Source organism: Mauremys mutica, chromosome 7 (assembly GCF_020497125.1).
Source record: "Mauremys mutica isolate MM-2020 ecotype Southern chromosome 7, ASM2049712v1, whole genome shotgun sequence".
Lineage (NCBI taxonomy): Eukaryota > Metazoa > Chordata > Testudines > Geoemydidae > Mauremys > Mauremys mutica.
In genome coordinates, this window is record NC_059078.1 from 124,821,058 (window position 1) to 124,843,504 (window position 22,447).

The 22,447-nt window shown below is 43.2% G+C and overlaps 1 protein-coding gene across 1 annotated transcript in view; it reads left to right on the top strand.

Annotated features, from left to right (window-relative positions):
- Positions 1-22,447, top strand: part of PCGF6 (polycomb group ring finger 6) — a 53,589-nt gene that overhangs the window by 22,008 nt on the left and 9,134 nt on the right. The window contains exons 8-9 of the mRNA XM_045024899.1: positions 6,468-6,566; positions 21,399-21,485. Coding sequence (XP_044880834.1) covers positions 6,468-6,566; positions 21,399-21,485 — 186 coding nt within the window. The remainder of the gene's footprint in view (positions 1-6,467; positions 6,567-21,398; positions 21,486-22,447) is intronic.

The window sequence follows — 22,447 nt, forward strand, 5'->3', positions numbered from 1 at the left end:
CATTTTATCTTACAACACCTGAACTGGTCCATGAGAACTTGTTTGAGCTGAGAGAAACTGCAAAAATAAATTGCATAGACAATAATAGGTTCTGATTTTTAAAACACTTTCTATTTTAAGTATCAGAGAGGTAGCCATGTTAGTCTGGTTCTGTAAAAGCAGCAAAGAATCCTGTGGCACCTTATAGACTAACAGACGTTTTGCAGCATGAGCTTTCGTGGGTGAATGCCCACGAAGTGTTAGTCTATAAGGTGCCACAGGATTCTTTGCTGCTTTTTCTATTTTAATAATCTAAGATGGTGTTTGTGACATAGGTAAGGAAATAGATTTTTTTTGTAACCTGATCCTACCCCTTTTTAAGCCATAAATACAGGGTTCCAGTAACATTCTGACTGAAACGCAGCTTTAATTCAGAAGTCTTCTACAAACACTGAGTTCTACCAGCTTTTATTCACCATGCGCTGTATTTCACAAGTAGTCCCACTGGTTCCAGTTGGACTGTTAACAGAGTAAGATACTAACATGGATGAAGGTGGCAGAATTGGGCCCTGAATGATCTCAAAGAATCACCTTCAACTCCCTTGAATACCTTTACTGGTTGTTTTTCTACATCACTTTCCACTTCCTTGCTATGTCATTGATAGGCCCCCATTTACTTCTCTGCTTTCATTTCCTCCTCCCTCCCCCCCCCTTATTCTCTTATTCCTCTCTCCACACTACCTCCTTTCTCACTCTTGGGGTACGTCTACACTACGGGACTATTCCGAATTTGCATAAACCGGTTTTGTAAAACAGATTTTATAAAATCGAGTGCGCGCGGCCACACTAAACACATTAAATCGGTGGTGTGCGTCCATGGTCCGAGGCTAGCGTCGATTTCTGGAGCGTTGCACTGTGGGTAGCTATCCCGTAGCTATCCCATAGTTCCCGCAGCCTCCCCCGCCCCTTGGCATTTCCGGGTTGAGATCCCAGTGCCTGATGGGGCAAAAATCATTTTCGCGGGTGGTTCTGGGTACAGCCTCACCCCTCCCACCCACCCAGACAGCGGCAGGCAACCGTTTCGCGCCTTTTTTGCTTGGTGAACCGTGCAGACGCCATAGCACAGCAAGCATGGACCCTGCTCAGCTCCATACCGCAATCGTGGATGTTTTAAACACCTCGCGCACTCTCGTGCAGTATATGCTGAACCAGGACCTTCGAACCGAGGCGAGTAAGAGGCGGATACGGCAGCGCGGCGATGACAGTGATGAGGACGTGGACACAGAATTATCTCAAACCGCGGGCCCCGGCGCTTTGGAGATCCTGATGGTAATGGGGCAGATTCTATCCATTGAACGCCGATTTTGGGCCCGGGAAACAAGCACTGACTGGTGGGACCGCATTGTGTTGCAGGTGTGGGACGATTCCCAGTGGCTGCGAAACTTTCGCATGCGTAAGGGCACTTTCATGGAACTTTGTGACTTGCTTGCCCCTGCCCTGAAACGCCATAATACCAAGATGAGAGCAGCCCTCACAGTAGAGAAGCGAGTGGCGATAGCCCTGTGGAAGCTTGCAACGCCAGACAGCTACCGGTCAGTCGGGAATCAATTTGGAGTTGGAAAATCTACTGTGGGGGCTGCTGTGATGCAAGTAGCCAAAGCAATCACTAAGCTGCTGCTACGAAAGGTTGTGACTCTGGGAAACGTGCAGGCCATAGTGGATGGCTTTGCTGCAATGGGATTCCCTAACTGTGGGGGGGCGATAGATGGAACCCATATCCCTATCTTGGCACCGCAGCACCAGGGCACCCAGTACGTAAACCGGAAGGGGTACTTTTCAATGGTGCTGCAAGCACTGGTGGATCACAAGGGACGTTTCACAAACATCCACGCGGGGTGGCCAGGGAGGGTTCATGACGCTCGCGTATTCAGAAGCACTACTCTGTTTAAACGGCTGCAGCAAGGGACTTGCTTCCCAGACCAGAAAATAACAGTTGGGGATGTTGAAATGCCTGTCGTTATCCTGGGGGACCCAGCCTACCCCTTGATGCCATGGCTCATGAAGCCATACACAGGCAGCCTGGACAGTGGTCAGGATCTGTTCAATTACAGGCTGAGCAAGTGCAGAATGGTGGTGGAATGTGCATTTGGCCGTTTAAAGGCGCGCTGGCGCACATTACTGACTCGCTCAGACCTCAGCCAAACCAATGTCCCCTATGTTATTGCTGCTTGCTGTATTCTCCACAATCTCTGTGAGAGTAAGGGGGAGACCTTTATGGCGGGGTGGGAGGCTGAGGCAAATCACCTGGCCGCTGATTACGCGCAGCCAGACACCAGGGAGATTAGAAGAGCACACCAGGAAGCGGTGCGCATCAGAGAAGCTTTGAAAACGAGCTTCATCAATGGCCAGGGTACAGTGTGACTGCTGTGTTTGTTGATGAACACCCAACCCCCTTGATTGACTCAGTCCCTGTAAGCAACTCCCCCTCCCCCTTCGAGTACAGCTTACTTATGCAAATAAAGTCACTCTCATTTAAAAAGCATGAATTCTTTATTGATTCATTATAAAAAGAGGGAGAGAAGTAAGGGTGTGCTTTGGGAGGAGGAAAGGAGGGATGGAGAAGGCCATTAAAAAATAATTCAGAGTAACGGCATCCTTCTGGTTGGGCTGTCCACGGGGGTGGAGTGGGCGGGTGCACGGAGCCTCCCCCACGCGTTCTTACACGTCTGGGTGAGGAGGCTAAGGAACATGGTGAGGGGGGAGGGTGGTTATACAGGGGCTGCAGCGGCACTCTGTGATCCTGCTGCCGTTCCTGAAGCTCCACAAGACGCCGGAGCATGTCAGTTTGATCACGCAGCAGCCCCAGAGTTGCATCCCGCCACCGCTGATCTTCCTGCCGCCACCGCTGATTTTCCTGCCGGTCTTCCTGCCGCCACCTCTCATCTCGGTTGTCCCTCCTGTCCTCACGTTCATCCCTCCTGTCCTCACGTTCACTGGCCTCTTTCCTGTAATTTGAAACCACGTCCTTCCACTCATTCAGATGAGCTCTTTCATTGCGTGTAACTTCCATAATATCCGAGAACATCTCATCTCGCGTCTTCTTTTTCCTCCGCCTTATCTGTGCTAGCCTTTGGGATGGAGGAGGGACGCTTGAAAAATTTGCAGCTGCATGAGGGAGATAAATATTTAGAAAGATACATTTTACAGAACAATGGTTATACTCTTTCACAGTGAAAAGCACTATTCACCTTACATAGCACATGTGATTTCCCTACAAGGTCGCATTTTTCATCTTAATAGTGACTGCTTGCATCTCTGGGGTTACAGATCTCAGACACAGGTCCAGGCATCAGGATTCAGCTTGCATGCGGCCATGGTAAGCCACTGTCTCAGTGATTTACCCCTCCCCCCCAACGCATGGCTAATACCACGCTAGCTCCCTGCTAATCAACAACCTTCCCCCTCCCCCCCACCCACTGCTTGTCCGGTAGCTTGGGGAAGATCGCCTCGCCGGTGACCAAACAGAAAAGATCATCGGCATTTCACTCCTAACCTCAACCCGCTTAGCTACGTCGAGGAAAGTTTTTTTTTTTAAGCTGCTGCATTCCACGAACCCAGTAGAAAAATGGCCACCCCCCTTACTTAAATTCCTGATTTTTAACCAGGTTATCCTGAACGATATCACTTTGCTGAGGATAACAGAACAAGATAAAGAGCGGATGCTTCTTGAATGCCAGCAGTCACCGGGACCATACGCTGCGATGCTTTGCCACGCAATGATACCTGATTACTCGCTACATGCATGGCATGGTAAAGTGTCCTACCATGGTGGGCGGAACAAGGATGCCTTGCCCAGAAACCTTCTGCAAAGGCTTCTGGAGTACCTACAGGAGCGCTTCATCGAGATGTCCCTGGAGGATTTCCTCTCAATCCCCGGACATGTTAACAAACTTTTCTAAGTAACTATACTGTCTGCGAATGCATCCCAAGTCCTCTGGGCAAATCAATCATTAAAAAAGGCTTGCTTAAAAAACACTGTTTGCTATTTGCAAAGGTACACTCACCAGAGCTCCCTTCCAGGGCGTCATTCTCTGGAATAGTTGCTTGTGAGGGCTGGGAGCAGGGTAATTCCGTCAGGGTGATAAAAAGCTCCTGGCTGCTGGGGTTCACGGAGTGCTGTGTGCTCTCTGCGAGGTCTTCCTCTTCTTCTTCCTCTTCATCTTCCCCGTCTGCATAATCCTCAGACATGGCAGAGATTACAACCCCCACCTCGGAATCCACGGTCAGGGGTGGGGTACTTGTGGCGCAGCCCCCTAAAATTGCATGCAGCTCATCATAGAAGCGGCATGTTTTTCGACCTGCCCCGGACCTTCCGTTTGCTTCTTTGGTTTTCTGGTAGGCTTGTCTGAGCTCCTTAACTTTCACTCTGCACTGCACGGAGTCCCTGCTGTGGCCTTTATCCATCATAGCCTTAGAAATTCTTTCAAATACTTTTTCATTTCGTCTTTTGGAACGCAGTTCTGTTAGCACTGAATCCTCTCCCCATATAGCGATCAGATCCATTACCTCCCGAGCGGTCCATGCTGGGGCTCTTTTTCGATTCTCAGGAGACTGCATTGTTAACTGTGCTGATGAGCTGTGCGTGGTCACCTGTGCTGATGAGATGAGATCTCCACGCTGGGGAAGCAGGAAATGAATTTCAAAAGTTCGCGGGGCTTTTCCTGTCTACCTGGCCAGTGCATCCGAGTTGAGAATGCTGTCCAGAGCGGTCAGTGGTGCACTGTGGGATAGCTGCCGGAGGCCAATACCGTCGATTGCGGCCACACTAACCCTATTCCGATATGTTAATACCGATATTAGCGCTACTCCTCTCGTCGGGCAGGAGTACAGAAACCGATTTAAAGAGCCATTAAAATCGATATAAGGTGCCTCCTAGTGTGGACGGTTGTGGCGTTAAATCGGTTTTAGGCTCCTAAAACCGATTTAAACGCCTAGTGTAGACCAGGCTTTGGCTTCATGCTTTTCTGCTTCTTCCAGCCAAGCTAAATCTCCATGTTTAAATCCCTCCTTCAGACCCATTTCTTGTGAAACCTCTCTACCTGGAATCCCTATCAGCATTGTCCCCTAATCACCTTCGTTCTGCATTATTCTCCTGTATATCTGAGTTAGATTGTGAGCTCCACTGGGCAGGGGACTTGTTTTTTTAAATGTGTTTTGTGTGTTCTATAAACAATGCTCCCATTAGTGCTGTACACCAAGCTACAATAGCATGAGTCAGCAAAGTAGTTCTGACTCTGTTTCTGACTTCTAGGCATTGTTGTTTGAACATGCTAGCTATATTATTACAGGTGGAATAAATATTTGTGTCTGTGACTTAAATCAGAGTAGCTTGGTCCTTCCTGTTCATTGTACTCTTTGTATTGGGAATATGGCTTGGCTAGTAAATCACAGCCGTCCATAATTTAATGTAAAAAATCCAATTAATTAGGACAAAGGGAAATCCATTTATCATGTTTTGTGCTGCAGTCTGTTCTGTCTTTGTGCCTCCTCTTTGTACTCACCCAAATCATCAGGCAGCTGTTTAGCATTTTATCTGTGGAAAAAAAATCCTTAAAAAAAAACAAAAAACCTTCAAGAATGGCATAATAAACGTCATGTTGTTACAGTCCTCCCCATGGAAATACTTGGAAATGCCAGTGAAAGCCTCCCAACCAGTCTAGCCATTGTATTCCCCATTGTGATACATTGAGTTGAAAATGCTTCTGGGATTCAGAAAGTGCTAATCTAGCTACAGCAGAACTGAAACATCACTTATAAGAGGCTTAAAAAAAAAATTAGGCTGTGCGGGCTGGGAAATACCAGAGGGTTTTATTTTCTCAGTGTAGCCCTGAAGTGTGGCCTGGGCTCATTGGCATGACCCTCAATTTTTAAAACTTCCTTTTGTGCCAGGGGCAGGCAGCTCCTTTGCTCATGGATGAAAAGAGATATTTAACATACTACATGACAGCAATTTAATGTCAGTGCTGTAGTAAATTATGTACAGCATCTGTGCTGCCCGGTAATTAAAAAGGAAATTGGCACACAAACTTGGAACTCTGTCCTGCTCTTGTTGACGTCGGTGTGGGTTTTTGCCATTGATTTAAATAGGAGCAGGATTGGACCCTGGGAATCTATTTATTATTTTGTATATAGTGCCTTTCATCCCAAAGTGATCTAGAAACAGGGCAGAGAGGAGCTCAGTCCGAGGTTAGGGGTCTGTTAATGGAGTGGATGGGTGAGCTTCTGTGGCCTGCAATGTGCAGGTCAGACTACTTGATCATGATGGTTCCTTCTGGCCTTAAAATCTGAGTCTAATTCAGCCATCTTCAGCTGTAGTGTGTGGGGCCTTTGAGGGGGGGTTGGGTTTGGGCTGAAGGAATCCTCTGTAAAGAACCCTGGGTGGGAAGACTCAGCATTTTTAAGTCGCTTACCATCTGCTCTTTCTGCAGCCATTGGAAAAGAAGTTTGTGCGAGTTTCAGGAGAAGCAACCATCGGCCACGTGGAAAAATTCCTGCGAAGAAAAATGGATCTTGACCCGGCTTGTCAGGTAAGTTACAAGAAAGGCATGCAGCCTACATTAGGGTCAAGACTTTTTTTCTTAATATTTCAAGTGAGTGATGTATTCCATGGCTGCTGGTTCACCCTGATCATTGCAGTACATGTCCAGCAAACAAGGCTGGCATGTAGGGTATGTCTATGCTGCATCTGGAAGTGAGCCAATCTACAGTCTTTTGTTAGCGGGGCTCTCACTAGCATGCTAAAAATAGCTATGTAGACATTGCGTCTTAGGCTGGAGCTTAACATCAAAGCAACGTCAAAGCAACGTCAGTACAGCTGTTTGTTAGCGCACTAGTGCAAGCCCCTCTAATGCAAATCTATCAACCCAGGCTGAGAGGCTTGCTGTCAGGTACAGCGTAGACCAGTGGTCACCAAACCTGGGGACTCTCCCAGTTGATCGCGATCTGCAGGTGCGGTGGCGCAGCGGGGCTACCCGCTGCTAAGGTGGGCTCCCTGCCTGCTGCGGCCCCACGCTGCTCCCAGAAGTGGCCAGCGCGGCCCCGGGGTGGGGTGTGGGGCCGCAGCAGGCGCCAACTGAGGTAAGTGCCACCCAGCGGGAGGCCGTACCCCATCCCTGAACCCCCTTCTGCACCCCACACCCCTGCCCCAGCCTTGAGCCCCCTCCCAGAGCCAGCACCCCATACCCCCTCCTGCACCCCAACACGCTCTGCCCCAGCCCCCTTCTGCACCCAAATACCCTCCTAGAGCTTGCACCCCCCCACCCCCTCTTGCACTCCAACCCCCTGCCCCAGCCCTGATCCCTCTCCCAGAGCTTGCACCCCACCCCACCCCCTCCTGCACCCCAACCCCCTGCCTCAGGCTCAGCCCAGAGCCCACCCCTCCTGCACCCCAACCCCCAGCCCAGTGAAAGTGAGTGAGGGTGGGAGAGAGCAAGTGATGGAGAGAGGGGGGCATGGAGTGAGCAGGGTGGGGCTTTGGGGAAGGGGCGGGGCCTTGGGGAAGGGGCAGGGTAGATACGGGGTTGCCCTTAAATTAAAAAAGTGATCTTAGGTGTAAAAAGTTTGGAGACCACTGGTGTAGACATGCCCTTAAAGGCCAGAGGCAGAGTCATAGTATTCATCTAATCCAGTAATCAGACCTCTAAAAGCTGGGATTCAGTGTGTGTACCGGGGGATCATACAAGATTTAACTGTCCCCACTCAGTGGCAGCGTTTTTTAAATTTTCTGATAATATTCCCAGTATATCACTTGAATTGTACAGAGTGCTTGACCACAGATGGAGTACATTCAATAAAAGCCCAACAGCATTGCGAACAAAAGGCACAGAGGGAGGTAGAAGGGAGCGTGGGAGGATATGAGAGCAGAGGTACAGGCAGGAGTCAGATTTAGGTGAACACAGCAAGGCTGAACTGAATGTTGAAGGAGGTTCAAGAAGATTAGAGGGTGATGAGGGAAGATGGTGATTTTGGATGGGCGGGGGATGTAATAGAGGAACACTCAAAAGTGGTGCACAGGGATTTAAACGCCCAGTTCTCATTGATTTCAATGAGACTCACACAGCTAAAACCCCATGCAACTTTTAGGAAATGATTCCAGCTACTGTTCAGCTAAGAAGGCTGAGGAGTTACATAATGCATAAATGATCTGTCCAGCTGATGACAGGTAACTGGAAAATCCAGCTGCTGTTGTCAAGAATAGGCAAATAGCAGAAATTAAGTGATGGTCTTGGAGTTGTATTTGTTTGTCTCATATATCTGTTTTTCCCCTTTTTAAGGCAATAAAAGCGTTACTGTATTTTCCAGCACTGTATCAGAGGGGTAGCCGTGTTAGTCTGGATCTGTAAAAGCAGCAAAGAGTCTTGTGGCACCTTATAGACTAACAGACATTTGGGAGCATGAGCTTTCGTGGGTGAATACCCACTTCGTCGGATGCATGTAGTGGAAATTTCCAGGGGCAGGTATATATAAGCAAGCACTGAGTCTTTATTCACGCTGCTTGCTGTCCCATGGTGGCAGTGCAGATTGGATACAAATTATTCATCATCCTGCAGAAACAGCCTAGTTACATTTACTGCTTTCCTCTCAGTAAGAATGTATGTAGCTTCCCATTATAGATAGTGCTGTTTGGGAATCCTAAGTAAATAACATTTTTCTTAGACACGAAGTCAGAGAGAAGCCACAATTCAATTCAGAAATGGATGGTGCTTTTTTTATTTTTTTTTTTTTTTTTAAAGGCCTCATATTTAGGTCCTAATATTCTGAAGTGCTGGGCACCCACAGCTCCAATGGAAGATGCAGGTGCTCAGCTTTGAAAATCAGGCCGATGCTGTTTTACAGACTTGCTTCTAATTCTGCCAATCTAAAATTCTTCTTGTAGAGTTTCATATGTTGTTTTTCCATTTCCTGTCTCCCAAACTGGGTAATGTGTTATCCGTTGTAAAATAGATGCCGTGTTTCACCCCAGAGTTAGTTGAATTTCCCTAGTGAATACGCTGATTTCTGTATACGGTGTTAGCTAACTGTTTATCAACTGGACTCCTGTAGCCGCTGTGCAATAACTAAAGCACTTGAAAGGGCTGACAAAAAAACACCTTTGCATGGTGTGCCACGGAGCCTGATAGCTGTGTGAGCTATTTGAGTGCCTAACATTTGTTTGTCCGTATGCCTGCTGCTCTAGCATTAACTGATTGCTTTGGGATATCTAGGGTTGTGTCACCTCATTGTCTGACAACCCGTGTCAAACACAGCTTCCCACTTTAACTGCAGTGGGTCAGTAGAGATGAACTGTTATTTCTAATGAAGTGTGCTCAGCACTCGTTATAATGGTCTGAGATGAGTTAGAATGGCCAAACTCTCTTGAAATATGACTTGAACTGCCTTGTCCCTGTTCACCCAGACAGGACAACAGAGCTCATCATCACTTGAAGCATGGCACTACAGGAAGCTGATGCTGATACCCATTCTCAGACAGTGCTAAAATTGTGTGCGCCTATGTGTGAAAGATACTCTGTGAAATCAGATTCTATCCTTGATCATCCACCTTTAGTAATGTAGCTGAGTAAACAACTTCCCCATCCTGCTATCAGGAGCAAGAGGGATGTGTTCATTCTGTTCTCCTGTAAGGAAACCAGAGACTTAACATTTTTTGCAGCCAACTGTCAATTAATGTTGACTAGTGCATTGTAAGAGCTTTGAAAGTCGTCTTATGCTGCTCTCCTGCTGTGAAAATGTAGGATGATTGCACTGTTTGCATACTGGCATGGTGACCCCTGGATCTTTGAAATGACAGTGTGGCTATTGGAATATTTTCTGCTAAGAGCAGCCAAAAAACACCTTGCCAAGAGATTTAGAAAAAAATCTATATGGGGTATAACGAGCTAAACAGCACAATGGCCAGTTTTTCCATACTGTGAGGGGCAGGTGCATTGCTCTGACTCTAACCCAAGCCTGTTTGCAGTGTGGAAGCGTTACTTGTGTTTCATTGAAGGGCTTGTCATTCTCTGAGCATTTTAGTGTACAGTAACGCCTCACTTAATGTTGTAGTCATGTTGCTGAAAAATGCTACTTTAAGTGAAACGATGTTAAGCAAATCCAATTTCCCCATAAGAATTAATGTAAATCGGGGTGGGGGGGTTAGGTTCCAGGGAAATTTTTTTCGCCAGACAAAAGACTATATTTTGTGTGTGTGTGTGTGTGTATATGTATACACAAATACACAGTATAAGTTTTAAACAAACAATTTAATACTGGTACACAGTGATGATGATTGTGAAGCTTGGTTGAGGTGGAGGAGTCAGAGGGTGGGATATTTCCCAGGGAATGCCTTACTGCTAAATGATGAACTAGCACTCGGCTAAGCCCTCAAGAGTTAACAATTGTTGTTAATGTAGCCTCACACTCTACAAGGCAGCACGAATGGAGGGAGGAGACACCTCATGGCAGAAACAGACACACACACAGTGTGTGTGTGTGTGAGAGAGAGCATGAGAGAGAGGGAGGGAGGGAGAGACAGAGACATACATCATGTGTGAGAGACGCACATCATGTGTGAGAGACGCAAGCATTGCCCCTTTAAGTAGTCTGACCCCACTCTAAGTACACGGCTCTGTGGAGATGGGGGGCAGGAGCGGAGAGCAGGAACAGGGGGAGGGGGACACCCTGACATTAAAACCCCTCTTCCCCCCTCCCCCCCCCACACACAGCAAGCAGGAGGCTCCCGGAAGCAGCTCCAAGGCAGAGAGCAGGAGCAGCACACGGCAGTGTGGGGAGGGACAGCTGAACTGCCCGGCAACTGATAGCCTGCTGGGCCGGCTGCCACACAGGTAACTTAGGGGAGCTGATGGGGGGCTGCCGGTCCACCCTGGTTTTAAGCCCCCATCAGCTAGTTCCTATGGGCTGCTCTTCCTGCAAGCAGTGGACAAAGCAGGTGGCTGCCAAACAACATTATAAGGGAGCATTGCACAACTTTAAACAAGCACATTCTCTAATTGATCAGCAACGAAACAATGTTAACTGGACGATATTAAGTGAGGAGTTACTGTATTTGTTTCTGCCATTCTGTTCTGATACACGTGACGAAAATACCATGTGTTCACTGCTCACAACTGTAATCTCTTGCATTCAAATATTTGCCTACGTTTACTTGAGATGCTGCCATGTATCCAGTATATTGTAACTACAATATAATGAAGTGGTGTGGCTATACACTTGTTCATTTAGTCCCTCCTTGCTGTTCTATGGATCTTTCAGTAAAGGCAGCTGCAGTAACCATCTGACCAGCAGAAATATGTACCAGGGACAATTCTTTATGACTTTATAGCCCTGGGATTAGGAGTCTCTGGGGACCTTAATTTGGTGTCGTTTTATGGAAACTCACTAAGATGTCACTACAGCAACATGATGTTCTTGCTTTTGTCTTAATGAATTATGTTCACAGGGTTGTGGGTTTTTCTGTTGTTTTTTTAAGTGCTGGTGATGTGACTCTTTTTGAAGTAATTCTTCTCTTTCAGAGCACAAACACTGCTTCACTTAGAAAAGTAATTAAACAAAATCATGGCTCTAGAGTTAAACTTTCAAAGGGACTGGAGGTCAGTACTCTTGGTTTCTATTCCCAGTTCTGCTACTCTCTCTGATATTCAGCAAGTCACTTCACCTTCATGCCTCAGCTTCTCCAGCTGCACTTTTGATACCATATAAAGATCCCGTTCCATACCTTTATCTAAAATAATGCTGCTGTCATCAGAATTTCTCCATGGTTTGACAAAGATTCATCTTGGTATCCTCGTTTTTAAAGACGCGAAAGTTGATGCACAGGCGAGGAAGTGACTTGTTCAGCATAATACATCAAGTTAACAGCAGTTTTGGGAACTGAAATTTGAGTCCTTACTCTCAGTCCTTTCCTTTATCTGTCAAACCATGCTCTGTCTCACTTACGCAGCATTACAAAATATCCTAGAGAGTCCATTTTCAGTTAAACAGAAAAAAGGTGTTAAAATAAGACTTGACTTGATGGCTTGGAGATGAAGGTGAAGAGTTCCAGATGAATGGGGTTCCTTAATTAAAAGTCTGACACCCTTTTGCAACATATACCTGGGTGTGGAAAATCATGGAGAAAAGAGAAAGGGAAGACCAAGACTAGAGCTTTGGAAGCAATTTCTAAGCCAGTAGATGCAAACTGAGTCTGTGGAGAACTTTGGAAAACCAGGAGGGCAATTTTGAAATGGAGGGAATGATAGTAAGCCATTGAAAATGACACAGATTGGCATGGGGTGATGCACTCCTGTTTCATGAAATGAAAATGTAGTTAAAACATAAGGAAAGTCAGCCTGAGGTTGATTGCTTGGAGCATAAAAGTGTTTAATTCTAATACTGTGGATGAGTGGGAGAGAAAGAAGTGGTTCACTCCCTTCACTATAGCATCTGCAGTTTTCAGACAGCAGTTCTGCTTCATGTTGTACGTAGGATAAGCCTTGCTTGGTGGCTGGTCTGAATACTCACGTTGGGAGGAAACGTCTTGTGATTTTGTGGAAATATTAATTATATTTGGGGCAGGCTCTCTGCATCCTCATGTGGGGACAGAACGAGGTCATGTGCTAAGTCTTCTCTGCTATTTTAGCCAATGTCATTTACCGAGGTATCGGAGAATGTTGTGCCATACCTGTGCTCGAATATATTTCCCTGCTGTCTGATGAAGGTCAGCGGGAAAGTATGAGGTCCCTTGTTGGTAGACAAATGGCAATCTGCTTTATTGCTTTGAAGGAAACATTTAGTGTAGCCTTTTCATAAGAAGCCATCGCTTGACGTTGATCTGGTCAAATATCAACTGGTATCCGATCTTCCATTTTTGAATAATGTTGTGGCAAGACAGCTCTTGCACTCTTTAGATGCTTCTAAACTCCTTGGCTTTTCTGTGCAAGAGTTGTCGGTCTGAAGGGGAAGTTAGCCACTCTGTATGTATGTTTGGGTTTTTGGTTTTATTTTTTTTCCCATATCAGATCCTTTCTACCCAAGTAGAAAATGAGACGTTTCCAATCTTTGTGGTTACTGAAAGCGTGTAATAACTTTCTGTAGCATTCTTAATGCCCCAAATCCATAGTGACTCTGGAGTGCATTCAGACACAGATGAAAATAGTTCCATAAGGGTGCAGAGCGGAGTTAAGTGTTTTGGACAAAGGAAGCAGAGTATACAGTGTATTGTTCAAATGTAAAAAATAAATCTGAAAACTGTCCCTAACTAGTGTGGCACACAAGGGGCATAAATGTCGAGCTGTCATCTTGGTACAGTATTCAGAACTGAAGCTGGCCGTCTGTTGGTAAAGATGCCTAGAGAGAGGAGCCAGATGTGCCAATGAAGATCAATAGACTGATGGATCATGTCTTACTTTAGTTTTCCATGATGGATGATAAAACACATATTGTAAAACTAATAGGCTGAATATAAATCAGTGCAGACAGATGTCTTTGGGGAAATAAGATATAAAGCCACGTGAAAGATATTTTAAACGTACAAATATACAAGAGTGGCATGACTGTTTTTTATTGGTTTGCTATCTAAAATTTTGGCAGTGGATTGAGAAATTGTAACAATGTACATTCTCTGGCAGACCTCCTTGGAGAGTATTAAAGGAGTAATAGTTATTAATTATGACTTTGATAAAGGCATGAAAGTTTTTAGTGTCTCTACTTTGGCTTGATTTCTAAATTTATAATTCAGTGTCCCACATTTATTTACCAATGAGATAGAACTAAAATATTGACTCTGAGCATCTTTTTCAATCACAATTCCAAACTGTATCCTTCTCCTCCTCTGAGGTTTTATCTTAATATATATTGCTAGTTTTTTACATGTTAAAAAAATCCAAGCCTACTTAATCATGCTCCTGCAAGCTTCAAAAACACTTAAGGAATTTCTTGTTGTTTGTTTTAATTTCTTTCTCTTGTCCAAGTCCCACTCAGCCCTCCTGATTTCCATCTTTCATTTCACCTACCATAGTTTGTGCGTCTTTCTGTTGGCTTCATGTGGGCTGCATTTCCATTTTCTAAAGAATGCCTGTTTGACTCAAACAACTGCTTGAGCCTTACCATTTAGCTATGTTGGCTTCCCTTTTTGTTTAGGGGTATACTACCCATTTTCTGGGGCTGTACTATAGAATGTATTGTAATCTCCATGCTGAGTTTAAGGATTTTTAATTTCCTCACTTCTGATTTGAAGGTTGTTGATTGATTGTCTTCCTCATTGTTTATTTTTATTATTAATTCCCCCTTTCTAAAGTCTAGTATGTCAGTACAAGTCATTGGTATGATCCCTGTACCAAAAATGTTGAACTGAATTATATTTGAGTAGGGTTGTCAAGAGATTAAAAAAAATAATTGCAATTAATCGCACTGTTGAACAATAATAGAATACCATGTATTTAAATATTTTTGGATGTTTTCTACATTTTCAAATATATTGATTTCAGTTACAACACAGAATACAAAGTGTTTATATTTATTTTTGATTACAAGTGTTTGCACTGTAAAAAAACAAACAAAAGAAATAGTATTTTTCAATTCACCTAATACAAGTTCTCTTTATCATGAAAGTTGAGCTTACAAATGTAGAATTATGTACAAAAAATAACTGCAGTCAAAAATAAAACAATGTAAAATTTTAGAGCCTGCAATTCTACTCAGTCCTACTTCTTGTTCAGCCAATCGCTCAGACGAACAAGCTTGTTTACATTTGCAGGAGATGATGATGCCCACTTCTTGTTTACAGTGTCTCCTGAAAGTGAGAACAGGTGTTCTCATGGCACTGTTGTGGCCGGCGTCGCAAGATATTTATGTGCCAGATGCGCTAAAGATTCATCTATCCCCTCATGCTTCAAACACCATTCCAGGGGACATGCATCCATGCTGATGACAGGTTCTGCTTGATAACAATCCAAAGCAGTGCAGATCAACATATGTTCATTTTCAGTATCTGAGTCAGATGCCACCAGCAGAAGGTTGATTTTTCTTTTTTGGTGGTTTGGGTTCTATAGTTTCCTCATCGGAGTGTTGCTTTTTTAAGACTTCTGAAAGCATGCTCCATGCCTTGTCCCTCTCAGATTTTGGAAGGCACTTCAGATTCTTAAACCTTGGGTTGAATGCTGTAGCTATCTTTAGAAATCTCACATTGGTACCTTCTTTGCGTTTTGTCAAATCTGCAGTGCAAGTGTTCTTAAAATGAACATGTGCTGGGTCATCATCTGAGACTGCTATAACATGAAATATATGGCAGAATGTGGGTAAAACAGAGCAGGAGACATACAGTTCTCCCCAAGGAGTTCAGTCACAAATTTAATTAATGCATTATTTTTTTAAACAAGCGTCATCAACATGAAAGAATGTCCTCTGGAATGGTGGCCGAAGCATGAAGGGGCATACAAATGTTTAGCATAACTGGTACGTAAATACCTTGCAATGCCAGCTACAACAGTGCCATGCAAATGACTGTTCTCATTTTCTGGTGTCATTGCAAATAAGAAGTGGGCAGCATTATCTCCTGTAAATGTAAACAAACTTGTTTGTCTTAGCAATTGGCTGAACAAGAAGTAGGACTGAGTGGACTTGTAGGCTCTAAAGTTTTGCATTGTTTTGTTTTTGAGTGCAGTTATGTTACAAAAAAATCTACATTTCTAAGGTGCACTTTCATGACAAAGATTGCACTCCAGTACTTGTATAAGGTGAATTAAAAAATACTATTTCTTTTATCATTTTTACATTGCAAATATTTGTAATAAAAAATAATATACACTTTGATTTCAATTACAACACAAAATATGAAAATGTAGAAAAACATCCAAAATATTTAATAAATTTCAATTGGTATTCTATTGTTTAACAGTGTGAATAAAACTACCATTAATTTTTTTAATTGCATTTAATTTTTTTTGCATTAATCGCGTGAGTTAACTGTGATTAATTGACAACCCTATATTTTAGTCATTATTACTTAGTGATTCAACTATAGTTCTTCATGAACCAATTCCCATGTGTTACTTAAGGTTTATCTGCACTGTAGTTAAAAACCCATTCCCATGCCAGCTGACTCTGGCTTGCAGGGCTTGAGCTAAGAGATTGTCTACACCGCAATTAAGCATTCGGGCTTGAGAGCCCAGGCTCTGGGACCACCTTGCATTTTACTGTGACACTGGGAGCTCTGTATGGCTCGAAAGCATGTCTCTTTCACCAACAGAAATTGGTGCAATAAAAGAGATTTCCTCACCCACCTTGTCTCTGTTACGCTGAGGTCCTCTTGCTTTGCTAACCTTTCTGCTTCACCATCTTTGCTTTTAAATGTCTGTCACTGGTTCATGGATATTGGAGGGTGTTTTTTTTTGGCGGGGGGTGGGGCTTATATTTTGGCTTTGTGCCTCTTTTAATGTAACTCCTTTGCCTGACTTTGTTACTCTTCCAGCATGTCTCTTTGAAATAATGAAACCTCTAAAAAGAACCTGAAGTAGACCATCACTATATAAAAATGTCACAAGCTTTAAATCTCTTATCTTGGGCCTTACCTGGGCTACAGGCAAGTGCTGGGTGCTGTTGGGAAGCTGGGAATCTGCCCTTGCCAAAGCTCCCATTACAAGGCCAAAAGACACTGAATTTTACAGTCTTATCACTTTTATGTGTAGAAAACTGTGACTGGCACAGGGATGAATCTGGCTTTCCCTGGGCCTCAGGAAGGTGTGATTGGGGAGGAGAAAAGAAAAAACCTCTCTCTTTATATATTACATGTCCTGTGTGTGTCAACCCCAACATATCGATTTCATCCTTAGTCTCTCTGTTGAGACTTTTGATAAGTGTGTCAATTATGGTGAATGTTGTGACCAAATTCAGTTCCTAATGTACAACTCCTCTCAAGTAAACTGCTAAAATGGTTATCAGATGATAAGTACTTTTGGTCATTACCCACCTGGGTCATCTTTGAACCAACGACCAAGAGGTGAAAGGTTCTGTATGCCATTTCCAATCTCCCAAACTGCTGACTAACCTTGAGGCTGTTTGACCAGATTTGTGCATTGGCAGATTATTTGCTATCTTTGACCTTCATCCAATGATATCCTATCTGATGGGGGTGGGGCTTGAGGTTAATGGAATTGTTCAAATGATAAAGCACCTTTTTAAGAATCTGAGTAAAAAATCCCACCTGGAATCTCTGAGGAAGGATTTCAGATTATTTGCTGAGCTTTTGTATTTAAATTTGCTTATGGATTTTAGTTCAAATTCCCTAGTCATCTGAAAGGTTAAGACTTAATTTTTTATCCCTCAACCCGTTTATTACTTTTATTGATGCTTTGTTTTGACCTTAGTGCCTTGGGGAATGACTAGTTTTGTCTGTCTGAACGCATACATTTCTAATTACAAGGTGCCTCTTGAATATTCAGCTTTATCTCATTGGAACTTGTTTTTTCCACTGACGTTTGAATCATTTTCTCAGAGGCTTTAATGCTTACTAGCAATTCCAAGCATACTACTTTTCAGAGACTTTATTTCTAGATTAGACTGAATATCTAAAACATTGAGTTATCTTAGGTATTTATCTAAGGTAACTGGTCTTGGTATCAAATATGTGTGTGTGTAATTTTGCTTTTCCTAACAATGGAGTGGGAACCCAAGCCTCTCATTATTTTACAACTAGTTACTGTTATATACTATTTCCAGTGGGATCATCCAATGGCATCATTATCCTTTCTTGACAAAGGTGGTGGAACAAATCACCTGATACCAAAGAGGAAACCAGCAGCTCAGCTGCTTTGAGTGTGCAAATGTGGTTTGTGGGGTAGAAATGTTCCATAATCAGGTATGTTTTTTCTGAAAGCATGCATGTAAATATCTCCCTTTGGGGAGTAATTGGAAGTCTGTGCACATATGGTGTATCTGCTGATGCAGTCTCTCTGTAATTATGCCTACTTTAGTCCCAGAGATGATTATATCAGGTGCATAGTAAGATCATAATGACAACAGTTGAAAGGAAACGGAAGGTTTTAGTCAACTATTTGAATAATCAAATCCATATATCACTATTTCCCTGATCTTGTAATCAAATCCACACCTCGTAGCCATCCACATATCAAAAGCTAAACCTCTAGTGCTTTTTATTTTGTTTTTACCTTATCTCTTGGATAACTGTATTTACACAGAACCACTCAGTTGACTTCTAACACTAATTGGAGCAAATTCATCCCTGGTATGACTACATCAATTTTGGTGCATTGTATAATAATCTCTCAAATTATTTTTCTTCATCTTTAACAGTAGGTATTAGTTTGTATTTGTCAGGTATTGTGACTTTCAAAAAAAGTAGTTTTTGCATGCAACAAATATGCCATCTAATGAAAATAAATGGTATAATAGGCTGCTTTTGTTAACTCTGCTTTAGCGTGAGTGATTATTAAGGTTACTCAGCAGTAACACCTCAATCTTTCCTTTTCATCACAAGGTCAAACTAATTAAAGTCACAGCTGTCTCAGTAGCTTAGTACTAATTGGCTCCAGTTTTACCAGTTAGTCAAGTCTGAAGCCTGAACTAGATTTATAGCGCTTGTGTTAATGGTAGCTCTTTTTTTATCTATAATATATTAATTTCCTTATGGCACAAGGACTTCAGTGGGACACCAGGCTACAGTAGATTTGCACCTATACTGCACATGCTGTTGGAACAAGATTTTGGGCATAAATTATATTGGCCTTTTTCCATTCTGCACTTCTGTCCCTTTTATTCTTGCACAAGTGGAATGAATACTAGGGCAGCAATTAGTAGGGAGAACTTTGGGGCCTAATGCTGAAATGGTGGAATTAGGCATTTGGTATTCAGAGCACTCCAAGGAGGTGGATGTGAAAACTGCTCCGCAATAATTAATTAAAAGCCACTGATTCATCAGTGATTCTCATCTGAATCTGCAGCAGCAGGGTCAACATCAAGGTGTTTTTCCAGATGGTATGGTATTTCCAAACAAATGGTCATTTTCAGTTATTTTAAAATTGCCAAGAATTACCATTGTGTTAATTTATGTCCTTTTAAAGGAACAAATTGTTGTATTTTTTCTATTATATAAAGACCAACATTTTCAACTATCTACTTATATGGATTTCTCCTCTTCCCCTCTCTCTCTCTCTCTCTCTCCCCCCAGTTAATATGCAGCTAGTCCTGCTTTAGGTCTTGATCTGCTTCTATTGAAAGCCATGGCAAGATTCCCATTGACTTTAGTGGGAGCAGGATTGGGCTCTCAATGCCTTACCCAGTTTAAAAAAGAAAGTTAGAATTTAGGGCAGTAATCCAAGAGCAGTTACCAGCGCACGTCACGAGAACAAGTGGCAAAGGCTAGGCTTGTCTCTCTTCTGCACTAATAGTATGCTATTTAGTAGTTAATTTGGGAATGGAGGAGGAATAATTGTGCAGAAACAGACTATAAATAAAAAAAATCTAAGTGATTATTTGAAGTCTATATATTTGGTCTCTTTAATGTCTCAATGAGATGTGGGTAATTTAAAAAAAAGTCTTAGATTAGTATCAGAATCAGTAATTTATCAAAATTATTTTAATGTCCAGATTAATTTTTGCTCACTGGGTTCCTTCTAGGCATTAAAAGCAGAAGTAATACTTAGTGGTTTACAAGTTCAAAGTACTTTATAACCGCTGCTTAAAATTCTCAACCTCTTGTGAGTTGAGCAAAGTATTTGTAATTATCCCAGTTTTACAGATGAGGGAATGGTAACACCTAAAGAGGTTAAGACACTTGGCCATCCATTTGCTGTTGGACCTGGGGCATACAGGGCCCTGAACTCATGAGTTCCTGGATCCCAAAGCCATGCTCAGCCCTTTAGAGAGGGCCACAGTTCTTTGTCTTTGCTTTAGTTCTTGATCTTTGATCGCTGATGCGGATTTAAAAAGAAAAATAACCCAGCAAGTATGAAACAAAAATCCAGACCAGTTACATAGGTAAAGCACTGAAAACAACTTAGTTTTGTCCTGCTGCAGCAGGTGTATGTGCGCACCAGAGCAGATACAATGATATTACAGTACCCTCTGAGATCATTGACATGACTAAGCTCACATTGAGAAAGCTACAGAACATCTCTCTTTGCCCAGCCCTTGTCAATTGACCAAACTAGGAAATCCAGGCAGCTAATTTATAGGGGAGATTCCACCCCTCATTCCTATGTCTAAAACTTGGAGCCAGTGGGGGAATGTTGTGTCCTTGCTCCTTTTACCTGAAATGTTAATGTCCCAGTTTAAAGTATGCCCTGGTATCACCTGATAAATACGTAGTAGTAGTTTTGTGAAAAAATAAATGCAACTGAATTACAAAAATACGGCATTCTGCTCAAAATGACTCGGTTTAAAAGACCCTCTTTCTCGGCTCTCCCCCCCCACACACACACGATATTTTCCAAGTGGTTGCTTTTTGGAAAGTTGCTTAAAAGAAGTGAACACCATGTCACGGGCTTAGCTGTGCTGCAGTAGAGGTTGCTGCTGGGAATTGCTGAGCCTGCCCTTCATTCACTTGCATTACTAAAGAATTGATCATTTTTGGAGTGGAGAGTGTGTAATGTGCTTGCTGAGAGCATCATGCCGTGATCTACCCCTCCCAAGTCCTGTTTGCTTCAAACCATTTCTTCCAAACGGGAACACTGTCCTATGAGGCATAAATATTAACACATTTTCTCCATGGGGGGTGGTGGGGTATAGTATTTCATTTGCTGTCTGTCACAGAGAATTTACTCGTTTATTATTTATGTTACCATAGCACATAGCCCAGTCGTGGACCAGAACCTCATTGTGCTAGGTGCTGTACAAATGCAGAACAAAAAGACAGTTCTTGCCCCAGAGAGCTCACTTTTCTGGAGCTGTTGGATGATTCTGGGAATGGAATGTTACTGGCCCCTTGTTTTTAGTACCAGTGTCCTATGTGAAATGAGTCGTGAATCTCAGTAGAGTTCCCAGTAAGTCCATATCACAGGCTGCCAGTAAAAAGCCTCTTTCATGCCTTTTTCACCAGGGGAGTCAAGTAATGAATGGGAGGCAGACAATAAACTACCTTCTAGAAGTGGCCCCTGTAGGTTAGAATTGAGGCCAATTGTCAGGGTAGTATAAGGAAACTTGCCTTGCTGCTGCTCATGCTATGTCTATTTGATGAACAAACGCTGAAAGGACGTTCATCTCCAGGGCTGTTAATCAAACACCTCTCGCCAGCACTAGATTCACTTTATTAATATAAGTACCGAGTCTCGGGTGCTCTGATATAACATTGATGAGTAAGTTCTAAAAACCCGGATAATCTTCCCTAAGCAAGAGAGAGGATGCACTTTTGACTCTCTTATATTTGTTCACAGGTGGACATAATATGTGGCGATCACCTTCTAGAACACTATCAGACGCTGAGGGAAATCCGCCGAGCTATAGGAGACGGTGCTATGCAGGTAAGGGTGGTGGCTAGCCTGTGTTGTACAATGTGAGTTCTGAAAGGGTGCTCTGTTTAACTAAACAGCAGTGTCTGCTAGTAACGCTTTCACCCACTGGTATTCTGCTCATCGAGAAATCACTACTTCATGCTGTTATGAGATCCTGTCAGGTTAAGTTTGGACAAGATACATTAGCCAATAAAGCTTTGTTTATTGTACTTGTAACTGAGCCTGTACACCATGTGTTTTGAGTTTTTGATGGTTCTCTGGAGTTCTGGATATGAGCTTTGTTTCCTTTTTGGAATGAGTTGGTGCAATAACCACAATGAATTAAACCAAATCGTTCTCCATTAGTATTTCATCCCTCACCCCCAGCCCTGGGAATCTGTAACTTGGCAAGGTATCCAAAGACAGAAGCAGCCCAAACAAAACTAGCCTTATGATTGCATGGGGGAGACAATTTGCTTACAAAACCCCATAGCAAAAGATGTAGTGTAATAAATGCCAGCAGTGTGCCTGATACGTATGCTACAGCTCCTAAGGGGGGAGAGAAAATGTACAGCCAGCTCTCCTGTTGATAACTTACTGACTGGATTGCTGCTGGCTTGTTACAAGTATCTGGAGCACAAATATCTGGCTTGTTACATATCTGGAGCACAATTAATCTAACTGGCAATGGCCATCGTTCAGTGTTGAGGGGCGCAGGGTGTTTTATGGGTTTCGTAGCTATATCTAAAGTCACAGATTTATAGAGCTGAGTTTGACAGTATTCAGAGTGACGGAGCATTCAGAGATAGAGCTGGGGGACCCATTTCTTACCCCATTGCTGCTAGTCTACCCACCACATCTTATTGTGTGTACTGTACCAAGAAAAAAAGCTCTTTTGTGCTTTTGAAATATTTCCAAGTGTTTGCACTAAGTGATTGGTGTGTAATAACAAATTGTTTTAGAGATGCAGCAGTGAAATATCGTGTATCCAA